Genomic DNA, 11955 nt, shown 5'->3' on the forward strand with positions numbered 1-11955 from the left:
TCCAATATATTTCCTCACTTGCTGCTTGCCGTACTTGGGGCCCTATTCTACCTCTGATTGGCTTACCCAGATATGAACCCTGACCAATCATCAGTCCTTATGCCTGAATCTAACCAACCCCAATGAAAGGAGACGAGTACCAACCATTAAGAGGCAGAGTAGGGTGGGTCATCATCACCACCATCATCACCATCGCCATCATCATCCTCATCATCATCATCACCATCATCATAATCATCATCACCATCATCATCACCACCATCATCGCCATCAACATCATCATCATCATCACCACCATCATCATTGATCAACATCGCCACCATCATCACCATCATCATCACCATCATCATCACCATCATCATAATCATCATCACCATCATCATCACCGCCATCAACATCATCATCACCACCACCATCACCATCATTGCCACCATCATCATCTCCATCATCATAATCATCACCATCATCATAATCATCATCACAATCATCATCATCACCACCATCATCATCACCATGATCATCATCACCATCACCATCGCCATCATCATCATCATCACCATCATTGCCACCATCATCATCATCACCATCATCATCATAATCATCATCACCATCCACACCATCACCATCACCACCATCATCGCCATCATCACCACCATCATCGCCATCATCATCATCATCGCCATCATCATCATCACCATGATCATCATCGCCACCATCATCAAAATAAAACAAACATGAGTGTAAAAAAAAATTAAATCAAACTTTATTCAAACTTCTTTACACAAAATACAAACATAAAAACACATACAACATGAAGTGTTAAACAGGAAGTGTTCACATGCGACAGGTGTCGTGAAACGCCTCCAGGGTCCTAAAGTCCCTCCATGTTGGAGGAAGTCCATCCTGCAGGAAACGACCACAGCGCTGACAGGAAGACTGGAAGAGTTTAATGTAGCTCCGAAGCCAGGTCTGCAGACAGACAGGTGAGAGACAGACAGGTCAACAACAGGTGAGAGACAGGTAGAGAGAAAGACAGGTCAACAACAGGTGAGACAGACAGGTAGAGAGACAGACAGGTCAACTACAGGTGAGACGGACAGGTAGAGAGACAGAGAGGTCAACAACAGGTGACACAGACAGATAGAGAGACAGACAGGTAGAGGGACAGGTGAGACAGACAGGTAGAGAGACAGACAGGTCAACTACAGGTGAGACGGACAGGTAGAGAGACAGAGAGGTCAACAACAGGTGACACAGACAGGTAGAGAGACAGACAGGTAGATGGACAGACAGGTAGAGGGACAGGTGAGACAGATAGGTAGAGGGACAGACAGGTCAACAACAGGTGAGACAGACAGGTAGAGAGTAGGGCCCGACCGATATGGATTTTTTTGGGCCGATGCCGATACCGATTATTAGGGGGGAAAAAATCCGATAACCGATTAATCGGCCGATTTTTATTTTTTTTTAATAAAGTTTTAAAATTTTATTAATTTAAGTAATATATCTACATATTTACTTTTTTTTTTGAACAAATGGCTGCTTTTGAGCCTGTCAGACACTTCTCCAAAGAATTAAAGGCAGAAAAATAATTTCAAATCCTTTTTATTGCTGAGTCAAGCAGCATAATGTTAAAAAGAAATAAATAAATCAGGAACACTCGATATACTGTAGGCTACTGCTCTTCACGCCAACAGGAAGACCGACTGATCATCTCAGTAATATACCACGGTTTTATCATGAATCAAACTCGGACCAGAAAAGCGTTTTCAACTACTCGCCCCCCCCTCAAAACGTGTTGACTTATTGTTTATTTCACAAACTTGTTTATTTACCGTTGAGGCGGACCACTCTCCTCCGTGCGTCCCTGCCGCTGCCTGCTCCAGATCAGTCACTCTGCTGTGTTGTGAGGTGGTTAGTGGATAGTGGATAGTGGATGGAGTCTGTCATGAGGTCGGTGCGCCCTCTACAGGATAAATAGCCTAATGTCGGGGGATCTTTTCAAATGGGGGAACATTTTCAAAGTAAAACCAAGTCTTAGTCCCTGCATTTTATGTCTGATAATATCGGCGACAATCGGCGAGTTTTGGCCGATTACCGATTAGTCTCAAACGGGCTATAATCGGCCGATTTAATCGGCTCGCCGATAAATCGGTCGGGCCCTAGTAGAGAGACAGACAGGTAGAGGTTATGGATCTGTTATTGATCGGTGTCTCACCATGAAGGATCGGACCACGACATCGGGCATCTGGGGCAGCTGGTAGTGCAGCAGGGCGGTGGTGGCATGGTCCGTTACCTGGTAACAACACAACCAATCAGAGCGCTCCATACAGGGGATAGGTATGATTAGGATTTTATCAAAAGTCAACTAGTACACTGGAGAGAAAACCAATTAACACAGTTTGATTTTTACAGAAATAATTCATTAACATTGAAGTTCTGTCTGGTTGTCATGGCCACAGCTGAGAGTTTAGAAGCAGGTCCATCTGTCCTACCAATCAGAATCGTTGTCCCAGCTGATCAATCCCTTTTATCCACCCCTGGGTTTTAATTTCTTTCACCTGCAGCTTCATCATCAATAACGAGCTACAGAACTTCAGGATTCATTAACGATAACAACAGCTGTTCAATACTTCAGTACTGACCAATCAGTACCCATTTAGTCATCCATCCCCACCCCGACTGCACCCCAGCTCAGGTGAGGACAGGTGAGTCTTACCTTCTGGAACACCTGGTACTGAGACTTGGTCCAGATGTCCAGCTGAGGAGGACAGACAGACAGACTGGTTAGCACAGAGACAGACAGGCATCAGGGGTCACCTGCAGACAGACAGGTATCAGGGGGTCACCTGTCAGGTGATTGTGACGTCTCACCTTTCCGTCCTCGTTATAAACGTTTTCGTTGAATCCTCGGACAACAGTTCTGTCGATGAACAGCGAACGCATCACGACAATCGCCTTCAACACCTTCCCCAGAGTCACCTGAGAGGGAGACAGGTGAGACAGAGACACACCTGGTACGTGGTCTGAGCACAGCTGTGCAGTGTGTGTGTGTGTGTGTGTGTGTGTGTGTGTGTGTGTGTTATTACCAGCAGGACAGCCGACGTCCCGTTGGGTCTGAACAGCTCGATGGTCATATCAGGAAACATCCGGCCAATCCGAGAGATGACATCATCCACGTATCTGCACACAGTACCACAGTACTTTAACAGGAGGTACCACAGTACTTTAACGGGGGGGTGAGTGAGTGTGTATTACTGCAGTACTCACTGAGGAGGTAGTACCAGAGTACTGGGTTGGACTTTGGGTCGTCGCTTGGCTGAAGCTCCCATCTGATTGGCCGATCGTTTCAGTGACTGTTGATTCAACAAACTGGAGGCCAAACCAGCGTGATACTGCAACTACACACACACACGAGCGCGCGCGCACACACACACACACACACACACACACACACACTATGAAGGTATATCAATGTCAAAACAACCAGAGATGCGCAGCAACGGGTGTGTGCACGCATGAGAATTTTGTTATGCGTGCGTGCGTGCGTGCGTTGTTACGTGCAGACTGTATTTCACGCGTAACAAGAAGCTGCGTGCGTACGAAGCAGCGTGCGCACGTCTGTCTGTCACTGTTTGACAAATGTTGTCACGCGTTCACACACGCGTGCGGTCGCAGTTTCTGATGTGCGACCGGAAGTTGATCTGCACCGTGCGCAACACACCGCGTCCTTTGACGCCTCGCGTAGTTGTTCTGTGTTCCATGTTCATCCAGTAGATGGAGCCATCGATCCAATACGAGATACAGACATACAGGCTTTTACATGACATGATTCATTTGTTCCATGAAGACAGAGAAAGAGTTCTGTTGCTGTTTCTTTTACTTTGTTTCTCACATAAGACACAAAATCAATGACAAACATTTGTAAGTTAACCACGCCCCCCGCAGGTAATCACTTCATTGAGCACTGCTGGGACCGCTGGAGAGGTGCGTTAGGTTTGTGCACCTGAACAGCTGCAACACACTCCCAGGACTTTTGTTGGGAGGGGCAGCGTTTTTTATACATACATATATATATATATATAACAAAAAAAACACTTCTCCTCCTTCTCATTCTTCTTTTATAATTCTGGCAGCAGTGTGTGGCTCACTGCTGCCTCCCCTGGTTGACGACACTTCAATAAAATGAAAAGGCCAACTACGCGAGGCGTCTAAGTACGCGGTGTGTTGCGCACGGTGCAGATCAACTTCCGGTCGCACATCAGAAACTGCGACCGCACGCGTGTGTGAACGCGTGACAACATTTGTCAAACAGTGACAGACAGACGTGCGCACGCTGCTTCGTACGCACGCAGCTTCTTGTTACGCGTGACATAGTTTGCGCACGTCATTTCCGCCTACATGTGAGCGTGTGACAAAAATGTTCAATTATCTTCATGCGAGCGTTAATGCGTGCGTTCGCATAAAAACGCATGAATGTTACACGTAGTCACTACGCGTCGTGTGATTACCGGCGTGCAGCAGTCATACGCGTGAACGTGCGTGTGAACGGGGGACCATTATAAGTCAATGGGGAAACTACATTACACGTCAGGCGCTGCTCGCTGCACAGACGTCAAAGCACGCGCGTGTGACACGTTCAGTTGATAGGTGCGCACGCATTATGACACGATTCTACCGCCATACACACACACACACACACACACACACACACACACCATCATCTACATCGTCTTAACAAAATATATAAAGATATATATTATATAAAGTATATGTTCTATATTTTAATGAGATATATATTATATAAAGTATATGTTCTATATTTTAATGAAATATATATTATATAAAGTATATGTTCTATATTTTAATGAGATATATATTATATAAAGTATATGTTCTATATTTTAATGAGATATATATTATATAAAGTATATGTTCTATATTTTAATGAAATATATATTATATAAAGTATATGTTCTATATTTTAATGAGATATATATTATATAAAGTACATGTTCTGTATTTTAATGAGATATATATTTGCTGTGCTCCCGTCAACACTTCTATCTGGGTGTTTTTTGTTATTTTTGACCAATAACTTCATTTTGTGCTGAAACAGATTTGAAGGCATCTCTAAAGTCAGTGGACAGTGGTGTTATAATAAAGGCAGATTTATGGTTCCCATAGGTTCTACGCATAGAACCATTTACATTTATACATGTGCACAGGCGTGTTGGCCACCTGTGGCCTGCCACCTGCAGGGACGGCTGCCGCCTGCCGCCCGCAGGGACGCTGCCGGGCGGCACATGTATAAATGTAAATGATCACTACAGCGTCGGGTCTGCATAGAACCTATGGGAACCAGTCCGCCGGACCGGAGAAATTTTCACGGTAATGTGATCTGAATTTAAGACATTTTAAGACTTTTTAAGGACCCGCAGCCACCTGAACATATTTAAAGTACAGTAAAGTAATAAACATTACTGAGCTACACAGTAACTCACACAGACTTCTGGACATAATAAAAGACCACTGAGACTGTTAACTTATCATTATCAATCGATTTCAGGAGTTTCTGAATCAATATTGAACTGGGGGAAAAAAAATATTGCAATGCACAGATGAATCAATGTTTTTTACCCAGCGCTACGGGCCGAACATGGAGCGGAGCAACAGAACCTCTTCAACTCGTTCATAACTTTACTGAACAAAGACTCTGAATTTAGTTTGAATTTGACGTTTTTGTGCAGATAAGCAAAGAATTAAAATAATAATAAAAAAAAAAAAAAATCAGATTACGGAAATCATCTGGCGGGCCACGTATTATTGCTGACGGGCCGCGGACCGCCAGTTGCCGACCACTTCTTTACTCTGTTAGTATAAATCTGTCAGGAATCATCTGGACACAGACTGAAGAGTGAGGGTGAACTCACACAACACTTAGCCTGTTAGCCTGTTACCCCTAAATTCCACCAGATCCATGTCTGGTCCATCTCCGCTCCATCACGGCAGCGGAGCTGATAGGTCTCACTCCAGTCTATGTGTTAACTTCCACTGGCTCCGCTTCGCTGCATATCTGCTCCGGCAGTCCGGACCCGGAGCAGATACGCAGGACTTCTATTTCTGCCGGATGCCGGAGCACGAAGCAGCAATTCAGCAGCACTCAGCACAGAGCAAACAGGAAGTCAGACACCAAAACAACAACACAACATCCAGTTCATTTACAGAAGAACACTCCGTGTTGACGGCAGCACAAACACCTCAAAAAAGAGACAAATACAAGCTCTTCTTCTAATCCTGCGGTCAGGAACACTTGGTGTTGTTGTGTTTATGACACATACGTATAACTGCGGTCGTGACTCATTATGTAATTATGGCAGGAACTCCTCGGTCTCGTAACTCCAGCTGTCCGGCAATGATGCTCCAGTACGGAGCAAAACCGTACTGGAGCCGTTCCACAGCGGACATGCAGTAGCCTCTTAGCTTGGTAGCATGTTAGCCTGGGTACCTTGTTGGACCACTTGTAGGCCTGCAGCAGCTGAGAGTATAACGGAGTTTTGTCCTGGACTGGATCCAAACTGAGCAGACCGCTGTTATGAAGAGGATGAGACTCTGAGGGACGACCGACGAGACCACTGAGGCGCTCCAACTCACTGAACAGACAGGAAGGAGAGACAGGAGGGAGAGACAGACAGACAGACAGACAGACAGGAGGGAGAAACAGACAGACAGGAGAGAGAGACAGGTTATTAATCAGCCTTGAAAGCCTCACTTCATGACACCGAATATCAAAAAATGTTGTTTATCAAATTTAAGTTAAAGTTCCAAACTGTTTAAAAGTCATTTTTAAAGCTTCTCTGTGGAACTTGTGTGCTGAAGCTGGTCTTTAGCTTATGTAAGCGGACTCTGAGCTAATGTAAGCTGCTGCTGCTCTATGTTAACGGACTCTGAGCTAATGTTAGCTACTGTTGCTCTATGTTATCAGACTCTGAGCTAATGTTAGCTACTATTGCTCTATGTTATCGGACTCTGAGCTAATGTTAGCTGCTGCTGCTCTATGTTAACGGACTCTGAGCTAATGTTAGCTACTGTTGCTCTATGTTAACGGACTCTGAGCTAATGTTAGCTACTGTTGCTCTATGTTATCAGACTCTGAGCTAATGTTAGCTGCTGCTGCTCTATGTTATCAGACTCTGAGCTAATGTAAGCTGCTGCTGCTCTATGTTAACGGACTCTGAGCTAATGTTAGCTACTGTTGCTCTATGTTATCAGACTCTGAGCTAATGTTAGCTACTGTTGCTCTATGTTATCAGACTCTGAGCTAATGTTAGCTGCTGCTGCTCTATGTTATCAGACTCTGAGCTAATGTAAGCTGCTGCTGCTCTATGTTAACGGACTCTGAGCTAATGTTAGCTACTGTTGCTCTATGTTATCAGACTCTGAGCTAATGTTAGCTGCTGCTGCTCTATGTTATCAGACTCTGAGCTAATGTAAGCTGCTGCTGCTCTATGTTAACGGACTCTGAGCTAATGTTAGCTACTGTTGCTCTATGTTATCAGACTCTGAGCTAATGTTAGCTGCTGCTGCTCTCTGTTAGCGGAGCGGAGAGAGGCCCTGAGACGTCTCAGTCAAGTGGAAGTCGAGTCTTCATAAAGAAATCCACAGTGCAGCAGCATTAAACTACTTAAACACATCGTCCACACATTTAGACACAGGCAGACAGGAAGGTCTCATTTCTCACATCACGTTACAGTCTGCTCACATATTAGACTATAAAAAAGTGTTTAAAACATGTTAACTAATACAGATAAGTTACAAAGAGCCCCTTTAAGTTCATCACACTCAGGAGGTACAGTGGGAAGTCCAGTAATCTGAAGGTCGCTGGTTCGATTCCCCAGCTCCCCTGGCTGCATGTGAAAGTAACCTTGACCAAGATACTGAACCCCAAACTGCTCCTGATGAGCAGGTCGGCACCTCCACGGCAGCCTCCGCCATAAGTGTGTGAATGTGAACAGTGTTGTAAAGTCCATTTACCATCAACACCTGACAGGTAGATAAGAACTGATGACGTCAGATTGATCCCATCCCATAAAACAACAGTTTGTATTTTTAATTACTGGTTTGTATCAACAGCAGCTTCTGCTTTTAATTGTCATAGAAATAATGAACTACAGCTGCTGTTCTCTGCAGAACTCCACTCAAGATTCAGCGGATTTATGAAGAGTCTTCATCCATCAAGTTTAGCAGGAGTTCACCTGGTTTTCAGTCCACAGACAGACAACATGTGGACGGACTGTATTCAGATAACAGTACTGGACTCTACATGATTAAAATTAGTTGAAAGTTAAATGTAGTCTGGTGTGACAGTCAGCAGGCTGAACTGGACCTGAACTGAACAGACACCAACAGTTTATATTCACAGAAAATACGAATGTTAGCGCAACATATCTGTATGAACACACTTGTACTACAGCAGCAGCAGTGTTCCCGCTTTAAACTCGAACATGCTTGAATTTAACGATAGTCTGGTGGGACTACGAGCCGGGACTACATAGGCTACTGATTATACCGAACGCTTAAATCGAGTAAAAGTTGAGTGGAGTCTGGTGCGGCGCACTCACTTGAGGTCTCTGTTGACCGCCTGCAGGTTGTCCTGGAACTCGGCTATGAACTGCTTCTCTCGGCCCTCCAGCGTCTCCCGGTTCTTCATGCCGTCCTTCAGGGACTCGAACACGCGGCTCACGCTGGAGCGCAGCGCCTGAATGCCGCTGATGGCATGAGAGAAAGCGTCCAGATTCACCCCGACGTTCACCACGTCCGCCATTTTCTCCGCTTCTGTTTCTGTCTGCTGGCGCTCAAATATGACGTCACAAGATCCGGAGGCTCGTCCGGTTCAAAGTCTCGTAAATCTTTTAATTTTTGTCATTGAAGTCAAACATTTAAAAAACGGGAAGCTATTAAAACATTTAATCTGATCTGATTCACGTTAAAACAACATGTTTATGAGCTGATCTATGATTTGTGTTCTGATCATTTGGACTAATGTGTTTATGTGTTCTGTATTATTCTAAGTTCTGTATCGTAGACAACTGGACGTGTTTCAGTTTGTTGAAGACGTTTCACCTCCATCATCATCCAAGAGGCTTCTTCACTTCTAACTAACTGGAGGAGCTGCAGGCTTTAAACTCTGTGGGAGTGTGCTGCTGGACATAGTAGAAAAGTTCTGTCAGAACTGGGCCCTGGCAGTAAACATGAAGAAAACTAATGTCATGATTTTTCAAAAACGCCCCAGATGTCAGGAGAACAAACACCAATTTACCATAAATAGTCATGTCATCGAACACAGCATGAGTTATACCTGCCTTGGTATAACATGACAGCATCAGGGAGTTTCAACATGGCAGTGATGCACTAAAGGAAACAGCTGAAGAGCCCGACATGCAACTAAGAGGACATTTTATAATTTCCAAATTAGTGTCATCCAGCCCATTGCGCTGTACGGTGGTGAAGTCTGGGTCCACTCAGTCATCAGAACTAAACCCGCGGGGACAAACATCCAACAGAGTCTTTACATGCAGAAGTCTGCAGACACATTTTACACAGAAACACACCAACAAATGCATGTAGAGCAGAATGAGGCAGAGACCCGCTGATAATTAAAGGATAACTACCGTTTTTTACAACCTGGACCTTATTTCCAGCAAAATATATGGTCATGTACTCACCCAGATAAACTACTACTTCTACAAACTCTCAGACACAGAAAAAATACAACATCTGCTGGGAGAGAAAAGAGCCACTGCTGCAGACGCAGCAAGATACGTTAGTGCTGCCACAGAAGAAGAGAAGCTGCCAACACCTGACATGATCTCATCCACTTACCTGCACACTGATACGCGCACACACACACACACACACACACACACACTTTACTTTAAAAAAAAAAAAAAAATTATTTATTTAATTTATTTATTTATTTTTCTTCTTTTCTTTTCTTTATTAATTTATTTATTTTATTATTATTATTACTATAATTACCATTATTATTATTATTATTATTGTTATTACTATTATTACTATTACTATTATTATTATTACTATTACTATTATTAATTATATATGTATTATTTATTCTGTAATCTTTTACTTTGACTGTATATTGTGTTTTGATGCTTTGGCAAAATTGTTGAAACTTTCATGCCAATAAAGCCCCTTTGAATTGAATTGAGAGAGAGAGAGGTAAAGCCACAGTGGAGAGAGAGAGAGAGGTAGAGCAACAGAGAGAGAGAGAACAAAAAAACAATCTTCTCTTGTTTTGTAGATTTCAAGAAAGCATTCGATTCAATTTGGCATCATGGTCTGTTTCTGAAATTATTAGAAAAAGGTATTGGAGGAAAAATCTACGACATCATCAAAACAATGTACATAAATAATAAATGCGCTGTAAAAATTGGAACCATGGAAACAGACTTCTTCCCCCAAAGTAGAGGCGTGAAGCAGGGCTGCAGTCTGAGCCCCACCCTGTTCAACATCTACATCCATGAACTGGCCAAATCCCTGGAAGAGTCCGATATCCCTGGTCTCACCCTCTCTGACAGAGAAGTCAAACGCTTACTATTTGCAGATGACCTCATACTGCTCGCTCCATCAAAGAGGCTCTACAAAAGCAACTAGACCACCTGCAGAAGTTCTGTCAGACCTGGGCCCTGACCGTCAACCTGGAGAAGACAAAGGTCATGGTCTTCCAGAAACGACCTAAGAGCCAGAAAAACCAACACCGGTTCCACCTGGACTCTACGGACATAGAACACACACAGCTACACATATTTAGGACTAAACATCACATCGACGGGAAATTTCAATCTGGCCATTAAAGACCTGCGAGACAAGGACAGAAGAGCTTTCTGGACTATAAAAAAAACCTCAAACATGGACACACCTGTCAAAATCTGGATCAACATATTTCAGTCCATAATCGAACCAATTATATTGTATGGTAGTGAAGTGTGGGGCCCTCTCATGAACCAAGACCTTGAAAAATGGGACAAACACCCAATGGACAGCCGGCACACAGAGATCTGCAGAAGCATCAGAGTCCACAGGAACACCCCCAACAACGGAGGCAGAGCTGAATTAGGCCAGTTTCCCCGGTTAATTCGGATCCAAAAAAGAGCTTTAAAATTCTACCAACACCTCAAAGCCAGCGAGCCCGGGTCATACCACTATAAAGCCCTACAATGCCAAGAGGAGAGCAAAGACAGGAGTCCCCTCAGCCAGCTGGTCCAGAGGCTCAGCTCCAACAGCACCGGGCACCAAGACCGCCCTCACACGATCCGGCCCCACCAAGTTATAGCAAAAGAAAAAGACAATTACATCGACTATTGGACATCAACAACCAAAACCCAAAGCAAACTCCAATGCTATTTGGCCCTAAACAGACAATACTCCATGGCAGAACACCTGAGCTCTGGTACCGACCCGAGACTGAGGAGAACGTTGACTACGTACAGACTCAGCAGCCACAGCCGGGCCCTGGAGAGTGGCCGGCACAGACAGACGTGGCTGCCCAGAGAGGAGCGGCTGTGTCGGCTCGGTCCACACAGACAGGTGGAGACAGAGCAGCACTTCCTGCTGCACTGTGACACACACAGACATCAGAACACAACTCTACAACAACATCACACACAACCACAAACTTCAGCAAACTCTCAGACCAAGAAAAAATACAACATCTGCTGGGAGAGAAAAGAGCCACTGCTGCAGACGCAGCAAGAGACGTTAGTGCTGCCACAGAAGAAGAGAAGCTGCCAACACCTGACATGATCTCCTGCACTTACCTGCACACTGATACGCGCGCACACACACACACACACACACACACACACACACACTTTACTTTTTTACTTTTTTTTTTTTTTTTTTTTTTTTTTTATTAATTTATTTCTTTTTTTTCTT

At 44.2% G+C, this 11955-nt stretch overlaps 1 protein-coding gene across 1 annotated transcript; it reads right to left on the reverse strand.

Moving 5' to 3' along the window:
• Nucleotides 1-741: 741 nt before the first annotated feature.
• med27 (mediator complex subunit 27) lies at nt 742-8852 on the reverse strand. The gene is made up of 8 exons (XM_084359123.1): nt 8622-8852; nt 6509-6653; nt 3271-3401; nt 3090-3183; nt 2875-2982; nt 2720-2761; nt 2219-2296; nt 742-969 (listed from the first exon to the last, which is right to left on the reverse strand). Exons 1-8 carry the CDS (start codon nt 8822-8824, stop codon nt 835-837), a joined length of 936 nt encoding a protein of 311 aa, XP_084215249.1. The 5' UTR covers nt 8825-8852; the 3' UTR covers nt 742-834.
• Nucleotides 8853-11955: the final 3103 nt, after the last annotated feature.

This window comes from Pagrus pagrus (assembly GCF_965226575.1).
Source record: "Pagrus pagrus genome assembly, chromosome: 8".
In the NCBI taxonomy this organism is placed as follows: domain Eukaryota; kingdom Metazoa; phylum Chordata; class Actinopteri; order Spariformes; family Sparidae; genus Pagrus; species Pagrus pagrus.

What these genes read in the sequence shown, in the direction of transcription:
- med27 (XM_084359123.1), bottom strand. Translation starts at nt 8,824, where the DNA reads ATGGCGGACGTGGTGAACGTCGGGGTGAATCTGGACGCTTTCTCTCAT. An exon ending in GGACGTCGGCTGTCCTGCTG is followed by an intron (nt 2,983 to 3,089) that starts GTAATAACACAC and finishes TCTCCCTCTCAG; the next exon opens with GTGACTCTGGGGAAGGTGTT. An exon ending in TTTATAACGAGGACGGAAAG is followed by an intron (nt 2,762 to 2,874) that starts GTGAGACGTCAC and finishes TGTCCTCCTCAG; the next exon opens with CTGGACATCTGGACCAAGTC.